Below are 20,869 nucleotides of genomic sequence, written 5' to 3' on the forward strand. Positions count from 1 at the left end.
GAATAAAGCAAAAAAGCCTCATACAAACACACAGTAACGGCCTCCTGGCCCACAGCCACCAGGCTCTAAACATCAACAGACTAAAGTCTGGACACTGCACACACAGAACACGTGGCTATTTCAGGTGTTCAGTCATCCAGCTCTGACATTTAGAGTTCAACTTCACTACAGATCCGTTTACAAAGAGTAGTTCACGCTAACAGGACAATCCAGGAATGAACTATGTATCTTCACTCTGTTTTCATATAAGAAACAAGCCTTCTCCATGTAATAGGAAAGAAATGCATTTCCAGTAGCTTGTTGTGGTTTTGTTTAGTGAGGGGGGGCCTAATTACGTTTTTTTCTTCTCAAAGAACCTGGAATGTTTAATCATGGAGTTAGCAAATGCCCAAGGATGCACTGCAGCATTAAAGAACTGGGAAGCATGCCAGTACTAGGGAAAGAAAAATAGACTGACATTAGACACTACGATTTAAATTTACAAGAGCTGTGTTTCTGTAGAGCTTCGTGCTCACTTAAGAGGGAAATGTATCCACGTTCCCTCTTCTTAAGAAATAAAGATTAATTTATCATTTGGACATCACTGACTCTCTCAAATGCAAAATCTACTAACCATTTTTCTGTGGACTGCAATTATATACCCTGTACACGGACTATCAGGAAGCAAGGGCACATGACCGTTGAGAGTCCAGTTGGCAAGGTTACGCTCCGTTCCGCATGGCACTACAGTATTTGGCATTCCGTTTGGAATTAGGGTTGGTTTAGGAAGGTCCCCGTTCATCATTATGTTGGGTGCTCCGTTAGCTGATGGCCCAGTTGAGACATCTGCAGATAGACAATTACATTCTCCATTATCTACAGTAACAAGAACTGATGACAAGGTTTTTATTCTTTACATTCTGTTCAATGCATTTCATGAAATTTCTTCTCCTCTCCTGAAGACCAACATCTAACCTTTTATTCGCCTACAACTTTGCAAAATTAGAGCATGCAAGAGCAAAGAATAACAGAGGTGTTTACAACCCAAACATGAAACCACAAACAATGAACCCAAAACCTAACACCGTGCTTCCCATTTTTTACACGTCCTGCCTTAGAGCCAATCCATAAGTAATAAAATATTTTGCTTGTTTCTTGTGTCTTTAACTAAAATAAGTATATAGTGACCTTCAGACTGCTGTCATGGGCACGATCCTAAAAAGGATCACAGGCCATCAGCAGACACTGAGACTGCTCACAGCTTCTTTGTGGATCAGATCTCTAACTTCTTTGTCTGTTCTTTAATCCTCACTTTTCAGTTAGTACTAAGAAGTAACGTTTTCTCTTTAATTTCTCCAGGACCTAAGCATTGTGTATTTTAAATGAACAGGGTAATACATATGTTTTCTTTTACCTGTCTGCACAGGACTTGATGCTGATGTAGGGGACCCTGGAATTGGTATTTCAAATGCACACAAAAACCCACTCACTGATAACCGGACTTTCTGGTTGTCCTGAGGAAAGTTCTTCAGTAAAAAAAGGGAAAGTTAGTCAGACATGTGTATACTTCTGTCTGTGACTCCGAACACGCTTTGTTCTTTTGAAAACAGTGTATCTATCAGCTCATCTCTCCCCTCCCATCAGCTTTCTTACACCTTTCTAGGAGCCAAAAAGGGAGCCAACAAGCACACTCCTTTGCAGAGCTCTGTGGCAAGACCCGGGAGGGTTATTAATGGTTCTCTGAACAGACCGAGAGCACCTAGTTTCAAGTAGTTTTAATCCTATTCAATGACAGCAAAATTAATTTATATCTATATATACACACATGTACATACACACTAAAGCCAGTCATTACTTACGCCTCCAACGTCTTGACAGTGTTTAAACTCAAAGCACTCTAACTTGAGATTTATTACCTCAAGATGATTTTATGTCTTTTTTTTTTCCTAAAAATATCATTAGTAATCACTTCAATTAAACTTCTGCAAGCTTCTACATCACTATTAATTTTGTTTACAAGTGGTTTATTTTGGTTCAGTTTACTCTGAATTTAAATCTATTTAAAGCAAGCCAAATTGTGCTTTAAGAACGAAATAGAAGTTCATACAGGGATATAACTAAGCTGACTTTTTTTACTACACGTTTAGTTAAATTATTTCATAGTTCTTGTAAGCAAAGCTTAACATCAAGATCTTAAGAAGTATGCTGCTGTACACAAATAACAAACAAAAATACCAAAAGTATGTTGCAGCAATGATTAACTTTTTTTTCTTCTTACCTTTATATTTGAGCTATGCACTTCAGCAAGTAGAATCTGTTCTGGTTTTAGCGCACAGAGTTCGCTTAACTGTTTTTTCAAACCTGTATACTTTTCATCCATGTTCAATCTCAGACCATATCGAACAGGAGTAGTACCATCTAATTTAATTACTTTAAAGGGGAAAAGAAACACATTGGTCAGAAAACCAGTGAAGTTTTGATGAGAATAATACATTACAGCTACATATTTATTAGAAAGTATGATTTTCCCCACTTGAAGATATAACACTTTTTTTTTTTTTTGCCAGCCAATTTTCAAGGTCTGCAGACAAATGTCAGAAAATCTCTTGCTGCATAGGCAGTAGAAAATGGTTTCAAAATTTGTTTCCCTTCTTTATCATTTTTCCTTTGGCCTCTTTTCCAACAATACATGGGTTCTTCATAGTATAGCTCATGACCCAGAAAGTATTTTTTTGTTTGTACACTACCCCCAATCCTTCTTTTTTGCTCTAGGCAGATTTAGGACAACCTCAGAATCTGCACTTTACATGGTTCTGTACTAAGTCTTTTAGTCAAGACTTAAACCAGGCCGTTTACACTCTGGTTTTAACGGTTTTATTTTGGTTTAACCGTATGCCAATGCCAATTCTTGCACTCTACTATACTAAAACTGTTCTACTACTTTTAAGCGTTAAGTGCTAACATGAAGAAAATGTGGATGTTTTACAGTTGTTGAAAATCTGTTCTGCATAAACAATTTTTATTTTAGCACTGACAAGTTGATAGGGAGTCAAATACTACTACTCACCTGTAATTTCTAGGTGCATGTAGCTATCCATTGGCAAAGGCAAGGATAAAAAATTAAAAGGGTCAAATCGAACACTTATATGTCCACAAGTTTTACATTTTACTTGTGACTTCAGCTGCCCATGAAATAAATCTACGACAATGGATCTGTTTCTTCGCAAATGGTTTTCCCAGGCCTAAAATGAAGTACAAAAAAGCAATATAAAGTTAGAAACTGAAGACTACTTGCTTGAATTACAGGAAGGAGGATATGCTGTAAGACTTCCAAAGTTTCATTGGCCTATGGAAGTCAAATTATTTCTACGAAAGTTGTTTAACAGTTTCTAATAAAAAGGAAGCACTTAGTTTCAACAGGAGCAAAAAAATGTTATTTCAATTAACACAATAATCAAGGTATGATATCATTTAAAGTACTTCTGAAAGGATCCTCAGGCATCTTGAAAATTTTTTATACTCCATATTCTGAGGAGCTGTTCAAAATGATTGTTAAGTATCATCTTTGTACATTTATTATAATACTTTAAAGTAATTTTCAGTTCAAAGGTAAAGTTGACTCCTTAAATCACACATCTAACAAGTTTCAAAAGATGGTACAGACCTGAAAGAGAATTGCCACAGTCAGCCTCATCAACAACTTAGCAGCTTAGTACTATAAGGAAAAAAAAACAACCAGCAAACAAACACACACCAAATAAAAAAATTTTAACCATACCTCTGCTGCAACTTCCCAGTCTGGTCGACCATCACTGTCTTTCAGTTCAACATATGGCTTATCATGAACTCTGTTCAAATCCTCATGAAGACCATCCAAAAGAAAAGCCAGAAGCTCCTGTGAGTCTTGCTGTTGAAAGCCATTAAATCTTGGAGCATATTTTGCTATTGTCCACTATAAAAAAAAACCAAAAAAAACCCCCAGAAAGTTATTTAACATCGTGTAACAAAAGTTGTAACAATAAATCAAAATACTGTTGACAAGATGCATTGGTCACTAGCTTCACAGACAACTTCTAACACTTGTAACATACGCCCACGTTTCCTTCCCTTTCTCTAGGGGAGGTACTGGTTTCAGTCCCAGAACCATTACAATACAGGTAGCGTCAGGAAAAAGTGCATTAGAAGATTTCTACTATCCAGCAAAGTTCTTGCTTCCTACCTCTAAACAACACTCAGACTCACCCGCAGCTTTAACGGTGCTATATTCTTCTGAGTTCCACTCCACAACTCCTGAACCAAATCCCCGTAGCACTTGGCCATGTGTCCTTTCATTCCTATCGGATTTGTCCTAGAAATCACAAAGCAATTAATACCATGCTAAAATTTAAACATGGGGATAAACAAGGAAGTGTAAAGGCTTCTTGCTGAACTGTTTTACCTCAGAAACAAAAGAGGTTATACTCCCATGTATCTAATCTGGTAACTGCTGTATAGCTGACGGTTGATAACACTGAACTTAAAAGGATTTATTCATACTGTCTGCTTCTGAAAGTTGAACTTCATTTTAAAGAAATGTTACAGCATCTAAAATGTCAATGGTCTCAAACAGAAAATTACCTGTTAAGTTCATAAAGATGTCTTCCTGAGATGAAATACCGTGTTAGAGGTTGTGTATTACTGACACACTGGATACTGGAGTTCATGAAGCATGTGTTACCCAGATTGCTTAATCCAGTAGCACCCTTTTCAGTAGGAACTGAGAAAAAGAAAATATCATTATACCAATTGTGCAGATATGAAAAATTCAGAATAGTGTACCAGTAAAGTTAAGAACATGACCTTTTCACAGTAACCAATTCAATTCAAGCTGCTGCCAATTATGAGACTGCAGCTAGCATAGATGCAACAGAGGACCAGCCTCTTCAAAACATCTGCTCTCCCAACTCTACTTAAGCTAACAGAAATGGAGGTATTTTGTTGGATCCGATCCACCACGGACATCAGTACAATCCATACAAACTAGGTAAATTTCTGGATTAATTTGTTAAAAACTTAACTATTCCTTACCTTAAAAAAATTCAAGATAACGAGCACAAAATCCAGAATTCATTATGTACAGCTACTGCTGCATCTGAACATCTACAAATTTATCTATCTATACATCCAACTCTCCTAATTTCCAGCGTCTAAGTTATAAAACAGAAAGAATCACCAAAGCAGCACAGGCATAAAAGACCTTTTCCAATGTTAAGAGCACTTACACTAAAAGGAATTGTATAGCCTCTTGGATTTTTCTTCTCATCATAATTCAGTCACCATGCTGAAACACTCACCTTTATGTCTGTCTATTTTACTGCTGTTTGCTATAAAAGACATCTCTTCTGGCCAGCTCATGTCTTTGTTTCGAACTAGAAAGAGATACGGTATAAAGATTTTTTTAAAAATTGTTACTTATTCAAGAGACCTTATACAGCTGAAGAGGTTTAATTAAATTTTTCTAATATTTAATTGAGATTAGAAATTTGCTTATGTTATTTTTGCTACTTTTCATTTCAATTTTTCCAATAATTATTGGAAATTATTCTAATACTGGCATCATTCCAACCATGCCAGTAACATCTTTAGAAAGCAGCCTTGAGATATCTTTCCTGTTGGTTAACGAATTTTACAGTACTTTTTTCTAATATTTAATAAGATCCTTCAGATTTGAACAAATCTGTTCACTTTGCAACCAACCACGAATATTTGTTGCTGTTGCAAACCACCAAAAGATTCAAATGTATTTCAGAACAGGGACAAATTACACATGTTTCAAGATAAAGCGTGACAAAATAATGCAAGTTCCTCAACTAGCTTTACCATCACCTCCCCACAGGACCCCTCTGTAAACCTGTAAACGGAACGACACCCTCGGGGTTCTGTTTCCCTCGCTACAGAAAGTTGCAGTCCCTCTCTTGTGTCTAGTGGTTAACAGCGAACTGCGTTAGTCACTCAGCCAATTTTAAACAGAATAAATAGGAGCTGAGTCAAGTGGCAAAAAGGATGAGTCCATCCAGCACACCACCCCGAGGTAAGGGAAACTCATACAGAAACAACGCAAGACCCAGATTTCGCCTCTGTGACATAACGACAAGAGCAGAGTGGATTAAGTATGTACACTTCTGTTTCTCATATTAAAAAATTAGCCAAAAAGGCCAAACTAGTTGAAAACTCAGCTGATCCACGCACCCTGAACCTTTAACAAAGGCTCCACTTATTTGTGACTGACAGCTCTGCCTAGCATAGCCGCGCACGGCAGGAGGATGAGACACAACGGACATAAATTGAAACAGGAAAGGTTGAGATTGATCGTGATGCCTTTTCACTGTCAAAGCAGTCAAGTCCAAATGTGCCAGGTTCTCTCCAGAAGTGTAAATAAAAGCAGCTTGTAATGAAAATCTTAGAAATGAACCTGACGTGGACCGAAATGTGCAGTTTTCTTCACCTTTTGCTTTGCAAGTAAGAATATGTGCATGCAAATATCATAACATGAACTCTTGTAAAATTAATGAAAGAAAAAACAGATAATGAAAAAGCCTCAGATGTCTCCCACTGTTTTTTTTTTTTTTTTAAATCTCTAGCATTTTAGTTAGTACTGTAGGGGCAGTGGATTATTTGAAGCTTTGGTATTACCCCCTGTATTTCTTTCAGTGTGTACATAAATAGAGACAGACATCTATTTACACAGGCTCTTCCTTCTCAAAACATTTCCAAAATTAACTATTTGGGCAGTAGGCTTGTATATTTGTGTAGTTTGCGCAGTTAGAGAAATGGATACTACACACATTTTATTAACCATATATACTTATACAAAACAATTCCGTTTTACTGTGTAAACAAATTACAGGCCCTTTTTTACCTTCTATTACTAAATGCTGCTCATCTTGGATTTTAAGATACTCCAGTCTGTGATCTTCATCATCCAGCAAAGTAAGGTAGTTCTGCAGAGAAAAAAAAACTTCATATATTTATTACTTCTAGATTTAACATTCTCTGAGGATATTTTAATCTCAAAGCAATGAAATTAAAACAGTATTAACAATTTCTTCACAAGAATGAGAGCACCAGTTTCCTACCTATGTTAATTAAATACAATAGTTCACTGATCTCCAGAAGCATCCAGTTCAATGCTTTAATTTTATGTGGCATTTCTTTAGAATGAGAGAATTACATGCACTTAATGATTTGGAGGAATACATTCTGCTTCTTCATTGTGCTTTGTTCACATACACATTTGAAAAGGATCCTGGATGGCTGCTGGCCTCTGTGCCAACAGAAGCCTACAGTATCACGCATGTCAATGAAAGAATATATTTGGATTTCCATTTAAAACAGTTTCTATAAAACTTCCTATCAAGCCTTTCAATAGGTCAATCAATTTTCATCTTTAAAATATATGACAGAATAATCTAATGTTTATCAGGCTACTAGGAAAACAGAAGCTTTCTAGGTCATCAACACCACAATCTAAATTTCACTGCCCGGAGTGCACAAAAAACCTCTACAAAATAAGTGGCAAGTGTTTTCCAACCTGGGCAGTTAAACTGCAAAGGAAACTTAGGTCCACTTTTTTTTTCCTGTGCATGTGTATTTAATAGTTTCTAGAAAAGAGTAAGATACACAATATCCAGCAGCTGATTAAAAAAAAAAAAAAAAAAAAAGATAAATAGAAAAAAAGACCAACATTACCTCACTATTGTATAACCACAGGCGCATATCTTCCTCTTTTATACGCAGCCTCTGGGAGAGATATTCATGTATCTCTTTAATTGTCTGCATTCGGCTAAAGCAGCCAGTGTAAGCCAACACCCTCTTTAACGGAGCATTCGGTGACGGTACGTTCCCTGGATTCACAATCACAAGGAAAGGGTAAGAGATAATGTATCTACCCACACGCCAACTGAAATCAGATTGAGAACTTAGCCACTGCATACACCGTAAGCACTTTTTTTGAAGAAGAAGTACACAGGTCTACTCCTTTTGTTTAGGGATAAAACAATGAGTTAGACTGAAAGCTGGTTGTTACTAACCCTCTGGGACAACACACTTGCTATCACAAAGCAGATAAATTTATCTCCCTTCTTACCAAAACCTATTAGAAAATTGCTCCCCTAAGATTCTCACAGGAAATAAATAATTTAAAAGAAGTTTTAGAAGACTGGACTATTCTTTTTTTTCTCTTAAGTACAGAGTATTGGAGACAATAATAATTTTCAAAATAAAAGACTCCAAAATTTCATCAGAATTTTATTTTTGAGAGAGCACTGTAAGTAAAAAAACAAGGTAAAAAAAATCAGTCTGACTATTTTTGGAAATAATATTACTTTCCTTCACCTCCTCTATGGAGATGAATGCTGATCTGTGAAGATGAAATCAGCCTTGCAAGTTCCATAATGAAAGCATTCTTAATAATTGCATTCCTCAAAACATCTTCTGTGAAGATGCCTAGGATTGTCACCAGAATTTCTCAACAATCTCATGTTTGCAACACAAATTAATTCTATCAGTTGAGAGTGTCACTCCCTTCTACAATATGAGCTCATCTTTAAAGAAAACATATGCACAAGAGAGGAGACCAATTTTACATGCTTTTTTTTTTTTTGAGCTTCTTGAGTTTAAACTTCGGAAGTTCCTCACTCTTTGCAGAGACAGGTCTGTAACATATTCATTAAAAGCTTTTATTTACAGTCAAACCCAACTGGGCAACTGCATTGCTTCAGTAACCAAAGAAGTGACATTGTTCTACTTTCACTGTCAAAAGACTAAAATAAATAGTATCACAATGAAAGACACAATATTAGATGCAATTTGACAAGAGAGTATAACTATCCTGTAATCATCTTATAAGTCAGCAAAGCATCAGTTTTGCTTCAGTATACCAAGCAAAGTACTCATTTTTTAAAAGAAAACGAAAAGGCATTTTCTGAGATTAGAGATCAGAGGATTAGTTGTAAGATTACAGCAAGAAAGCATATTCAAAAACTCAAAAAGATTAATAACTGATTGGACAAATGAATTAGTGCAGAGCAAAATAATTCCAAATCAAGATCAAATCTGCCACATCAGAAGATTGTCTTTACTTGAGTTTGGGTGTTTTAGGATGTTCAAACAGAGCAGTTTCCATTTTATTAGGTCAAGTAGGAAAAATGAATTTGGGTAGCAGGCAGTTTCTGTAGTGGAACTTGATCAAGCAGGCAGCCACTATCTACGTGTTAAGTTTGAGATTCTGCTAAAGCAGTGAAAAACTGAGCATCTGCATGAGACTTTTAAACACAGGCTAAGAATTGTACGGCTAAAGGATTTAATTTTCAGTAGCCAGGGGAGCCCATTTCTGGACCTGCTTTACTGTGGATGCGTATGTATATCTGTGTGCATCCAAACACACTTGCATGTGAACAGCAGGTATTTCTTGAAACCTATTGCTTACGTATATTTGATATATATGTAATATATTTGGCACATATATTTTGGTTGATGTTTACACTTTCTACGGCATTGTCTTTCTGAACTGCATCAAATAACAGCCTTCATATTCCATTAATCCAATCCCTCTCTAAAGAGTATTAAGATATTTCAGGCGTTAAAGTCTAGCTGCCCAAGTAACTCAGAATCAGTTCGCTCAACAATAATGTAATTTATTATACCACTGTACTGTGAGATACACACACCCATCCCAACGCACAGATGCATGTATTCTATAGCTACAAAATTAACTACCAACAGGCTTAACCAGATCTGCCCTTCTTTGCTGTCTAGCTTACGCAGTGCTCATTTCTCACTTCCATCTCACCAATCTATTTGCAGTAACTATGCGATTTAACCGACTTCACTGAAAACGCTCCCTCATGCCTCTTCCTTTCGAGAGAAGACAGGAGGAAAGCCTTTACATCTTTACCAAACGCTGATTGTGCCTTACAGTTGATTAGCTGGTGTACAAGCACAGTGGCAGCAAGCTTCTACAGCTGCGGTCTCGCTTTCTTAGAAACTGCGCGCTTGTATTCTTGCTGCATTCTTAAGTTACCTCTAGGTAAATGCTGAGGAAACATTCTCAGGCTCATCATACCCATATTCACCCAGATGTTTGACTGCTGCGTTCGCGTGGCGGGCTGCTGTCTCAGGAAGAGCAGATAGCGAGGAAATAACTCTAGTTCAGGCACATTTGTTTTGCTGTTTTTGATCACCTAGTAAAGACGTTTAAAATACATTTTAGAGACTGCTGTTCCAAACGTGTAGGAAATCCCAACAGGAAGAGGAAGCAATGATTAAAGCAGATGGTTACAAAATAAGCTATGTTTCACTAGGGGATGAGAAATCCTCTGAACTTCTTACGGGGTCTTAGGCAAATATCCACAAGAATAAGAATTTACGGATTTCTAAGCACTTTTTGAAACTTATCAGTTGCAGATTGTCAAAAGCACCTTATTTAGTGGAGCACAGCTTCCTGTACAACACCATGGAGAGAACATTTTTCTAATTCCTGAAATACATGTGAATTTACAATGAACCTGATTAATTCTACTCAGTGCATACTTCAACAGAAAAGTTTCACAACTGTTGAAAAAAAGCCTCACATATGCTGAAAAATACATTTGTTCTGCACTTTTTGAACGTTAGGGTTAATTAAAACCTTCATATTGTAAAAACAGACCGAAACTTACTTTTGATGCATTTCAATATGTTGACAGAAAAAGCTGAAATTACCCCAGAACATGAGTTGCAGCTTTTCAGTCACCATTTCTACAAAGATTTTGCTCTCTAGATCCACCCAAACGTAGACATACAGAAATGGCAGGAACGGTCACTAGTTTTGTGACCATGTGAAGCAGAAGATAATGCTCAGTCGAACTTGTGAGAAGCAAGATATTGCACTGAAGTGGCAGGGTATTAAACTTCAGTTAGATCAAAAACAGCAGTGATGCCATTTTCTGGAAAGAAAGCATAATAGTCCCTCCTGTGGGGTGGCAGACTGGGACTGTAAGTGTCTTTATACTGGCTTGCAAGTAATCAAAGGGTCTTCAAGAATTCAAGTGTTCCAATAACTAAGTGTTCAAAATATTCCTTAATTATGGACTGAAAAGCTGAAATTTATACATACATTATTTATACTGTTTTGCAGACAGGATACCCAAACGAAAACTCTCTCGTTCTGAAGAGAAGTCTCTTTTCTAATGACCCTATCACAAAAATACCAAGCACATTAGTTTGTGCTGTGTGTAAGTGATGTGGCCTTTTCTGGATCATGAAAGGTGTTTTGTTTCCATGGAGAATGTGTGGGAGAAGGGTAACAGAAGCCAGTGATTTTTCACTGAAAAGTAATTGCCAGTACTAGAGCTAACAGACCAAATCACCAAAAATCATACAGCCAATTCTCTCCCATTTGTGACACTGGATTTTTGTGACACCAGCCACGTAATCTCTATTGCTGCCATCACAAAAAAAAAAAAAAATCCCCTCACTTGCTTCTTAGGTGTAGCTCCTAGAAGACACTACCTGACACAGAATAAACCAACCACTATATGGAATAAATATACTCAACAGAAATTAAATAGAGTTTCCCATGACTCCAAGTGAACAGAGCAAATTACTTCAATTTATCTTGCCTCTACCATCAGCCTACCTTGGAATAAATTCAATATTAATAATTTAAGGCATGCCAGCTTTAGCTTCAAATGATTATGACCTGTTAATCATCTTGCAATATTACACACTGAGAAACAGAGCAATAGCTCAATAAATTGTGAGTATATTATATGATTTAACAATGACTATTGATATATAATTACTGCTCCTCTTTCAGAAATACTGTTGCTGTTTTAACTGCAACCAAAAAAACTTCATTGGAATAACACAGACTAATTATTAGTCCACTTGGCCAATTCCATTTAATATATAGCACTTTCACATTTGAAAATTATATTCTGCAATACATTCTGTATTGTGCCCAAAATTAAATTTAATTCAAGATATTACGGCTTTAATACAGAAAATACTAGTGTTAGTTACAGAAAGTGAATTTCAGTTATTCAAGGTTTTTTTTCTTTTAACAAAACTTTTATGCAAACAAGTACAACTATCACCTTTCCTTTGACAGGCTATTTCTGATTAGCTAATTTCATTTCCAGGTTTAAAGTGACTACAGGCAACTAGATAACAGTTGATACAAGAACACAGTTTGAAAATACATTTTTATTACACATTGGAAACACGTTAATTGTTTGTAAAACTATTTCACAATTTTATTGTGACTCATTGGCTTTTCTGCTTACTGTCAAATGTAAGAAAAACTCCCTACGTAGGAATTATTTGCTGGCAAATGAGTATTCCATACTTTTGGAGGAGTGTTACTGACTTTGTGCTGAAGAATGAGAATGATCATCACTTGCCTCACCAGTAAGATTTTTAGTTACTCATTAGAGAAAATAAACGCAATTATTGTAATACTAGAAGAATGACACAGAAGAACTATTTATGTTGAATGTGTGATCTGCTCAAAATAACAATTGGTACACCCACAGCCATGACACATAATACTTGCAACAAAAATCCAAACTGAAGAATTAAAACAAGAAGGGCCTGACCAGATGAGAGTATCAGGCGAGGTTACCGGTCTCTGCTTTTAGCACAGAACACGGTTAACCAGAATCATGCTGATTCAGCCTTAGACAGTAGATGCCAACTCAGTTTTAGCACCTATATCTTGAGCACTTGCTTACGATAAACGCTTTATTGAAAAACCTTTGACTAGAGGCTGAACACCTTAACCTGTCTGCGCATAGCAGAAAAGCTGATACGCCTACACGCAAATTCTCAGTAGGAATTCCTGCTCCTGCTGCTTTTTAGATATTCACCAAACCTTGAGCGTTGCATTTTCTATGATGCTGAACTTGAAGGACAGGAATTGTTACCTTCCCCTCACTTCACGAAATTGTAAGCTGCAGGTGTACCAGCTATCATTTTATTGGTTTTGCAGACCAGTTGAAAAATTATCTTGTCTTTTAAAGATGGGTGTTTTCATGCCAAATCTTTTTAACTGATCTCAAGTTTACTTTTGTCTGCTTTAGCAATCACAATCAGTTGAGCAGCACTTCTGCCCTTTTCCAGTATCTCCTGGGGTTTGTGCTGCAAACCTCCTCGTAAATATCCAAAACCTTCCATGCAAATCCATTTCCGAGACTGCTTTTTCCCCAGTTTGCTCTTCAAGACTTCTCACTTAAACTATCCCTTTGGGATGAAGTGGGACATGACCATAAAATATTATCTTATGCAACTGGCAGAAGGTTGGACACATTAGGTTGTTTGTATTATCTTGGTGGTTACGGCAGGTAAGCAGTGTCTATAATCACAACTTACCGGCCTGGGCAAGGACAGGTTTGCTCCATACCAATGGTAAAGTGCTCTCCAAACTGGTTCTGGTACCATTATGTAGTCCTTTCCTTCAATCAGTTGTGGAGATCGCTTTAATCTTCCACCCTCCATGGTTAACGATGCAGCCTTCAAACAAAAAGGGATTTTGTCAAGTCTCAAGTGGAAAAAATAGTATACAGCTACAACAATTTTAGTTGATTAACACAGAAGAATTTTTAATTATTAAAAAACTTTTAAATAGTAATCAGCAATTGCTTTTCATACTGAAAGATGGTATTTAAATATAACAATAATTAATGTTCAAGTTTCACTATATACTATTTCTCTAAAAGGCTGTCCAGTACAAAATTCATGTTTCTCTCGTGTCACCTACTCTGACAATTTCAGATATCATATAGAGAAATCCAATCCATGCTCATCACTGATGGTGCTAGTCTGTGTTTTACGTGTTGTTTGCATGAACAACCTGATCTAGTTGGGGATGTCCCTGCTCCTTGCAGGGGGGTTGGACTAGATGACCTTTGAAGGTCCCTTCCAACCCTAACCATTCTATGATTCTATAATACTGGAAGAACTGTCAGCTTTTTAGTTAACTATTTTCTGGTTTTATGCAACAGCAATAAACTCTTATATTTAGATTGAAAACACTCAATTATTTATTTAAATATTCTACACTTAATGCTGAAAGTTGCATTTTCATAAATGTCTTTTTAATTTGTAAGTTTTGTTTAAGAACATTTTGAACGTTTTTCTTCTCACAAAACACTCAATAGTAGCCTCAGAAGTAGAAATCATTTTTTTCCTCTTCAAATAAGAGTAAGAAAGCCAAATTTTTATATAACAAAGCAGTGTTAACTTAGAATTAAGCCATTAGCTGGAAAAAAACCAACACATAAAAAGCTGTGATAAAAGTATGCTAAACGATACTTTTCCTAGATTGACATGACTCATTTACCTTCACTGGTTCCTGTGTTACTAGGGGTTGGTTATCAATAGCTCCTGGCTTCTGAGGATTAAGCTGTAGCAAAGCATTGCCATTGGTTCCGAGGAAACACTGGTTATTATTGTCTGAAGTATTATGCTGCCTAGCAAAATACACATCAGTCCCTGGTGTACCAGGGTAAAGAGCATCTGTAACAGGAAAATAAAAATTAAAAAAAAAAAAAAAAAATCCAGTTTAGTTCATGAGTCCATATTATAAATAAACTAGTTAAAGTGTTGTCTCCTTTTTTGTTGTCGTTTTTAAAAAAGGTTGTTGAAGAAGTTTGCTATCCTTCGCACTTCCGGAATACATGCAACTCTTCCAAACTACAGAGTGACAAATATACTGGTACTTTCAAAAAGATAAAGTGGGTAAATGAGATCCAAACACCAAAGCAGACACTTACACAAATGCTATTTTGAAAATAGCCTAACTAGGTTTGCGTGAGCAAATGTGTTTGGCATTTGCTTATTATCTGGATGTTCAAATACCAAAGTCTGGAAAAATTTATATACAAAACTGAGTATATATGCAAATAATGCCTTTTTTAATTTTTTTCCTCTTAAAACAGCAAATATTTTTATTCTTACAGAACCTCCTTTTGTTATGTAGAACACCACATCTAAATTTCAGCTATAAAAAAAGAAAGAACATTTAAATCTAAAATTTGCCTCCCTTCCCATCCTTCCTCTATTCTCTAACCACCACCCCAAAAATGATCACAGGAATTTATCTGCTTTAAATTGAAGTTACAGTTTTAAGACACAGATTTTAAAATACCAGATGCAACATTCAGCTGTCTTATAAGGAAAAAAAATATAATCTCAAATTCTCACAAGAACTGACTAAAAATCATGAGTAAAATCTTTTCTTTCACAAAGATGGCTCCTAGAATCTGCATAAATTCACTTAAATCACATGCCCTGTAAAACTCAGTACGATTTTCCTTTTTTTTTTTTCTGCTCCTTCCCTGTTTGTAGTATCTGAGATCATCTCACTGCAAAACATAGAAACACACCAAGTAGGAATGAGCTAGAAACAACTCAATGTGAAGCGGGGGAAATCCGCTCAGAAAATAAGTGACAGGACAAAAACTATCTTGAAAACAATTCTGGACACTAATCTTAGCATAAAAGACAAACTGCTGTTTAAATAAGATTGTTTCTCATTTATCCACCGAGACTAAAAAATCCCAGTAATTCACCCGCATCCACAGGTAGGCCACCTCTGCAACTGAAACTGCGTTATCTTCTCGCCTGGAGGAATCCATGCGGCACCTTGTTTTCTCAAACCTGTTCTACATTAAACCTCCAAGGAAATAAGACGTTATGCTTACTGCTGCTAGTAGTCTCTGAGGCTTCTGATGCAGTAGAAATATTATCTGAAAACTTTTCTTCTGTTGCACTGAAGTAATTAAGACCTCCCATTTTGTCTTCTCCCTGTTCTGAAGTATTGGCTGCAGCAGCTACGAGTGCATTCTTACCTCCACTCAAGACAGATGAAGGCTCTATCACAACAGGGTTTGCATCCTAAAATTGGCAGGCAAGTAGAAAAGTTAACGACAAGCCAGTATCAAAGAAGTTTAGCATCAGCCAACTCAATCACCAAAATTAACACCTCCAGATCACTTTTGCGTATCACAATAAGCTTTATGGAAAAACAAAACTATGCAAAATCTGCAGAAACAGTCCAAATTGTTAAACCAAAGAAATAATCTCTTCTGCACAATATAAAAATTGTGAAATATCAGAATTATTTTCTCTATCTAGAAACATAAAATTTGACCATTTTGGACAGCTACAATTACAGACTACAAATATTTGCAGATTTGTCCTTATTGAACTTCATATAGTTAAATGAGAACAGAAAGCACAAGAACAAAACAACCATCCTTTCCTCAAACCTGCAACATTTTAGTCTTTCCTAACTTTGTTTTGAAACAAAGTTCTTCTCTTTCCTTTGGAGGAACAGCATTGCAAAGGCAATCTGGCTCACACTTAGGCAAGATAAAGGTGGAGAGAAAAAAAATTTGCATCCCCCCCAAAGCATAACTTGTCTGCCCAGTACAGACAAGATGTAAGAAGAATCCTACCCAATTTACAGCACCAATCACAACAAGAAATGGCAATAAATGAGAAAATAGGAAAAAAAAGGTAATTAATTGAGCCTTAAAGAAGAATGAACATCACTGTAACAACAGTGGAAAAAGAGGTATTGCCTGTTTTACTTTGTCCCCTATTTATCACATCACTAAACATAGTATCTTGTCAAATAACGGAACCGTGCAGTAAAGCTGAAAGGATGAAAATAAGACCAAAATGTATGTTGGAATTACAGTAATAATTTAGAGTTTCATGAAAATTCCAAGTGTTCTTTTCGCTCAAGAGGTAGACAGTGACTAATGGCACCGTGCTATTATGCAAAGGATTAGGTGGGAAATCGCGGCACGTCTGAGTACCTCCACTCTGACAAGGATCAAATTACCCAGCGTTTCAGGCATTTAAGCCATCATTTGTCCAATTCATTGTGCACAAAGAATAACTGTAATTACATGGTTAGTTAATGTATACTTGCAGTTTTCTGAGTGTTTTTAGTTATTTGCATTTATAAAACACTCAAATACTTGTACGATTACTTATCACTATATAAAACTCTTCTGAGAAATAGTTTATTTCACTTATTCTACATACTTGGTTCTGTAACCTGCAAACAGTATTTATCTCCACTTGAATTTAATTTTATTAAATTTAATTTTATTAAATATACTTTCTTTTGTAAAATTCATAGTGGTGCTTTAACTTGAATATTTTAGTTGGAGCGTATTAAAAGAGTACCCTGTAACTACAAGGTTTTAGCACTCCGACAAACGCCATCAGATACTGAACTACTTTTTGTCATTTCCTATCAATCAAATTATACCCATTCCCAACGTATTTGTCCAGAAAACACAGAGTGTATTTGTGGCCCAAGCAAAGTCAAAATCAAAACAGGCAGCTTTATTAGCAAATGGATCAAAAGACTTGAGGGAAGTACTATTGTGAGAGTGTGCTTTTATTCAAAGAAGTATTCTGACACTCAGGAATGATGAAACAAAGTACAGAAAGTGGTGACATCTTAAGGAAATTATAGTCAAAAGCTCACCATGTGACAATGATTCAGCACAACAATTACTTTCCACTAAGAGACAGAAGATGCTTAAGCTTCAAGCATTATTGGTTAAGCAGTCTCCCCAGTTTTTTTTCATCAACACATTCACAAATAAAAAGAATTAACTTATTTGGTACAGATCACTATTATACTTACGTATTTGACATATTCCTTCCACTGGTGCCACCATGGCATTGCAATAAGAAACCAGTTGTGCCCTGGCTGAAGGCCATACCTGCTTTCTCTTTCTAACCAGCCTCTGCATATAAAGAATGAACAACATGAAGTATTAGTTGAAAAGGGGTTATTGCAGTCCTTCTCCAGAAAATATTAAAAGGTGATTCTGTAACCCATTCAAGATTCTGAGCAAAACACACACCTAATAATCTGTCCTTCCTCTTCTGGAGTGGCAGGTCTGAGCCCCAAAACTATATGACACACCTGGAAAAATAAAGTAATTCTTATTAAGAACTACACCACTATGAAACAAGCATTGGGCAAACAAAACAAGAGAATAACTGTAATGGGAATTTTCAGAAAATTATTTTTAATTATGCAGCAAGATTACCTAAAAGAGGAAAAAAAAAAAATCACTAAAAAAAAATAAGTATTTTGAGCTATGAGATTCACAACCTGTTCCCACTGTTAAGACAGAGACACCAGGAATGTCAAATGCCCCAAGACAAATTAAGGTGAACAGAAAATGAATTTTCATTATTTTCATGTCTGAAGCACACACTACGGAAGAACACAGTAACTGAGATGCCTATGAAGATGTCTATATGTACTGGAGAGAAGGAATGAGGAATTGGGAGAATGCAAGTTGTTGGAAGAGGATAAGCTAAAGGTTAAAAAAAAAAAGGAAAAGGGAAAAACGGGGAGAAGTGGTTGTATAAAGGGACTGAAAGGAAAACGAGCACATGAAGAGACTGAAGGAGAAGCTTAAAGCAGTCCAACCAACCAGTTACCACTGAAAATGCTCTCAAAATTGAAGAACATTATCTGAATGTCTGATGCTTTTTTTTTTCCTTTTCGAAACAGACACAGAAGAAAACGGCACTATCCCCTAGCTGGCTGCCCGATTTGGGTGGGGTTTTATTCCGAGTACAAGACAGCAGTCCCAGATGGCTCATCTTTTACTCCTCTCTTCCCAGTAAAACCATCCCGGCCCTGGCTGCAGTGAGGGCTCTGGCTGGGTTCTCCCAGCAGCTCCCCAGGCACAGGGCACACAGCAGGGAGTCAGGAGCAGGGGGAACCTTTGTTTCCATCGCGGGGAGGAGGGTCAGCTGTCTCCTCTCCCAGGCGGTTTTCAAATTGGTTGCTACTCATAACATGATTTATAGTCTTTTCCTTACGTGTCTTTTGAGGCTATCAATTTGCATCTCAGCTGGAGATTTCTAATGACTGGTGAGATGTCTTATTTAAATATATATTACAGTGTGAGAGACCATTCCACATTCTGAATAAAACAAAGGCTGCTGGGAAGCAGCAGATTTTCCAGCACACACAACACAGCTGGCTCTGATGTTTCTTTTTAAACTCATGTAACACTGTGCTAGTATCAGATTCTTCATATAAACTAACCTCACTGCAAGGAAACCAATTTGTTGACAAGCTTTCTGAGGCGCTCCACTCAAGACTACTTAGCTTTTCTGCCCACAGAGGAGACACACAAGCTCATGACAGGTCAAATAAATGCCCAGACAAATCAATGGCAGACTCTGTTCTGTGCAAGTACACTGTTAAGCCTGCAGCATCGGATGAGGGTGCCTCATATGATAGTTATCAAAGGAAACAGAAATAAAAATCTAAACCAAAAACGTAGCAACCCTGTCAGGAGAAAAAAAATATTGTAAATGAGATCTCCAATGAGCAACGTGTAACAATGGTGTTGTGTAATAATCATCAAGACAAATATATTAAATGTTGATTCACTCTACTTCAATGCATAGGCATTTGTTAGTTAATCACTATTAAGTTATGATAGGATATTTGATGCTAGACAGTCCAAAAACAAAGACAGTCCTTCCTGAGAAGGTTGCAATGTAAGCAAAACCTGATGCAACTAGAGATAAAAAGAATTTGCAGAACTTTCTGATTTTATTCTTTTCAGCTGTGATATAGCTGACGGCCGACTACTCTCACTCAGTTGTCCTGAAGTTCTTGGAAAAGTACAGTTCAAAATACAATTTGTAAAGTAGTCGAGGGTCATAAAAACAGGAGAATCAGTAGTATGCTATTCAGGTAGCCTCTCACAATCTTTTTTTTTTTTTTAAAACCACACAGCTTCTCTCTGATTAAATATTTTTCTGTCACAATCTGACCCTGTAACTGATAGAGCTTCACCGGTAAGATGAGAACGGAGCCAACTGGTTCTCCCCGGCTCTCCCTGGAAGAGCTGAGACTGTCACATGGAGCTGGAGGTGAATAGTACATTAGGGAAAATCTTCAAGGCTCCATTAGGATTATCATTATTTTAAAAGTATCAACCTCTATGGAAAATGGGTGAAGAACAAACTGCAGTGAATGAAAATACTCTTGGGGGTTATTTCCTGCACAAGGTGAGCCAGTGCTAAAATATTACTGTTTTAAGGATTTATAAAAATCCAATTCAAACTCAATTAAAAACAAATTTCAGTACACACTTAATCCTCACCTTCTGCAACACAACAGTGATACGATATCACAGCTTTGAAGGACTGCTTCATTAAGAAAGCAATGAAAGGTTCCTTAGACAGCCTTAACAACAAATGTAAAGTGAAAGTGGTTGCAAAGAGTTAGCAATACCTTTTCTCATTTCCTGTGTCGCTTCCTTGGCCAACATTTGCAATAACAACTGTTTAAGAACATCGTCTTTTTCTAGTGGAAAATATAACTGCTGATATACTTGAAATGTATTTTCATTTTATAAACAGTACACTACCTTCACTTTAATAAATTATGCTTTAGGCATCTCCATACACTGAAAAGAATAATAATCAAATAGAGAAACATTCCGTGAAGGTAATGCACAATCACAAACACACGTAACATTGCAACAGACAAAACTAAACATGTTGGCACAAATGCTGATGCTGCACTTTGCGGCCATGCAAAATGCTCATGAGTTAATTACCATAATTTTCAAGTTAAAATTTCCTCTAAACATACCTGAAAAAGAAGATTTAAAAATTCATTGGCAAGTGCACTCTTCACGCTCCATATCTGGTAGTCCTCCAGAGTGAGATGTCCAAGCTTAGTTAAAGGGAGAAGGAAAGGGGAAGGAAAAAAAAAAAAATCATTGAACCGTTAACCTATTTCCATTAAAATGCTCATTAAATGTGTCATACAAGGCATGACAAAGCTAGTGATTTGACA

At 36.5% G+C, this 20,869-nt stretch overlaps 1 protein-coding gene across 4 annotated transcripts in view; it reads right to left on the bottom strand.

Annotated features, from left to right (window-relative positions):
• USP32 (ubiquitin specific peptidase 32) overlaps positions 1-20,869 on the bottom strand; it is a 77,002-nt gene that overhangs the window by 8,562 nt on the left and 47,571 nt on the right. For 2 of the 4 annotated variants that reach the window (XM_086762925.1, XM_086762928.1), the window contains 17 exons: positions 20,663-20,746; positions 17,892-17,953; positions 17,669-17,771; positions 15,702-15,894; positions 14,339-14,514; positions 13,369-13,509; positions 10,040-10,199; positions 7,708-7,862; positions 6,878-6,959; positions 5,313-5,387; positions 4,597-4,735; positions 4,222-4,327; positions 3,758-3,931; positions 3,047-3,221; positions 2,258-2,409; positions 1,394-1,505; positions 614-825 (listed from right to left, as the gene is read on the bottom strand). In XM_086762925.1, coding sequence (XP_086619051.1) covers positions 614-825; positions 1,394-1,505; positions 2,258-2,409; positions 3,047-3,221; positions 3,758-3,931; positions 4,222-4,327; positions 4,597-4,735; positions 5,313-5,387; positions 6,878-6,959; positions 7,708-7,862; positions 10,040-10,199; positions 13,369-13,509; positions 14,339-14,514; positions 15,702-15,894; positions 17,669-17,771; positions 17,892-17,953; positions 20,663-20,746 — 2,301 coding nt within the window. The remainder of the gene's footprint in view (positions 1-613; positions 826-1,393; positions 1,506-2,257; positions 2,410-3,046; positions 3,222-3,757; positions 3,932-4,221; positions 4,328-4,596; positions 4,736-5,312; positions 5,388-6,877; positions 6,960-7,707; positions 7,863-10,039; positions 10,200-13,368; positions 13,510-14,338; positions 14,515-15,701; positions 15,895-17,668; positions 17,772-17,891; positions 17,954-20,662; positions 20,747-20,869) is intronic. The other 2 variants (XM_086762929.1, XM_086762926.1) reach the window with 2 other exon arrangements.

Source organism: Chlamydotis macqueenii, chromosome 19, assembly GCF_036417535.1.
Source record: "Chlamydotis macqueenii isolate bChlMac1 chromosome 19, bChlMac1.mat, whole genome shotgun sequence".
In the NCBI taxonomy this organism is placed as follows: Eukaryota; Metazoa; Chordata; class Aves; order Otidiformes; family Otididae; genus Chlamydotis; species Chlamydotis macqueenii.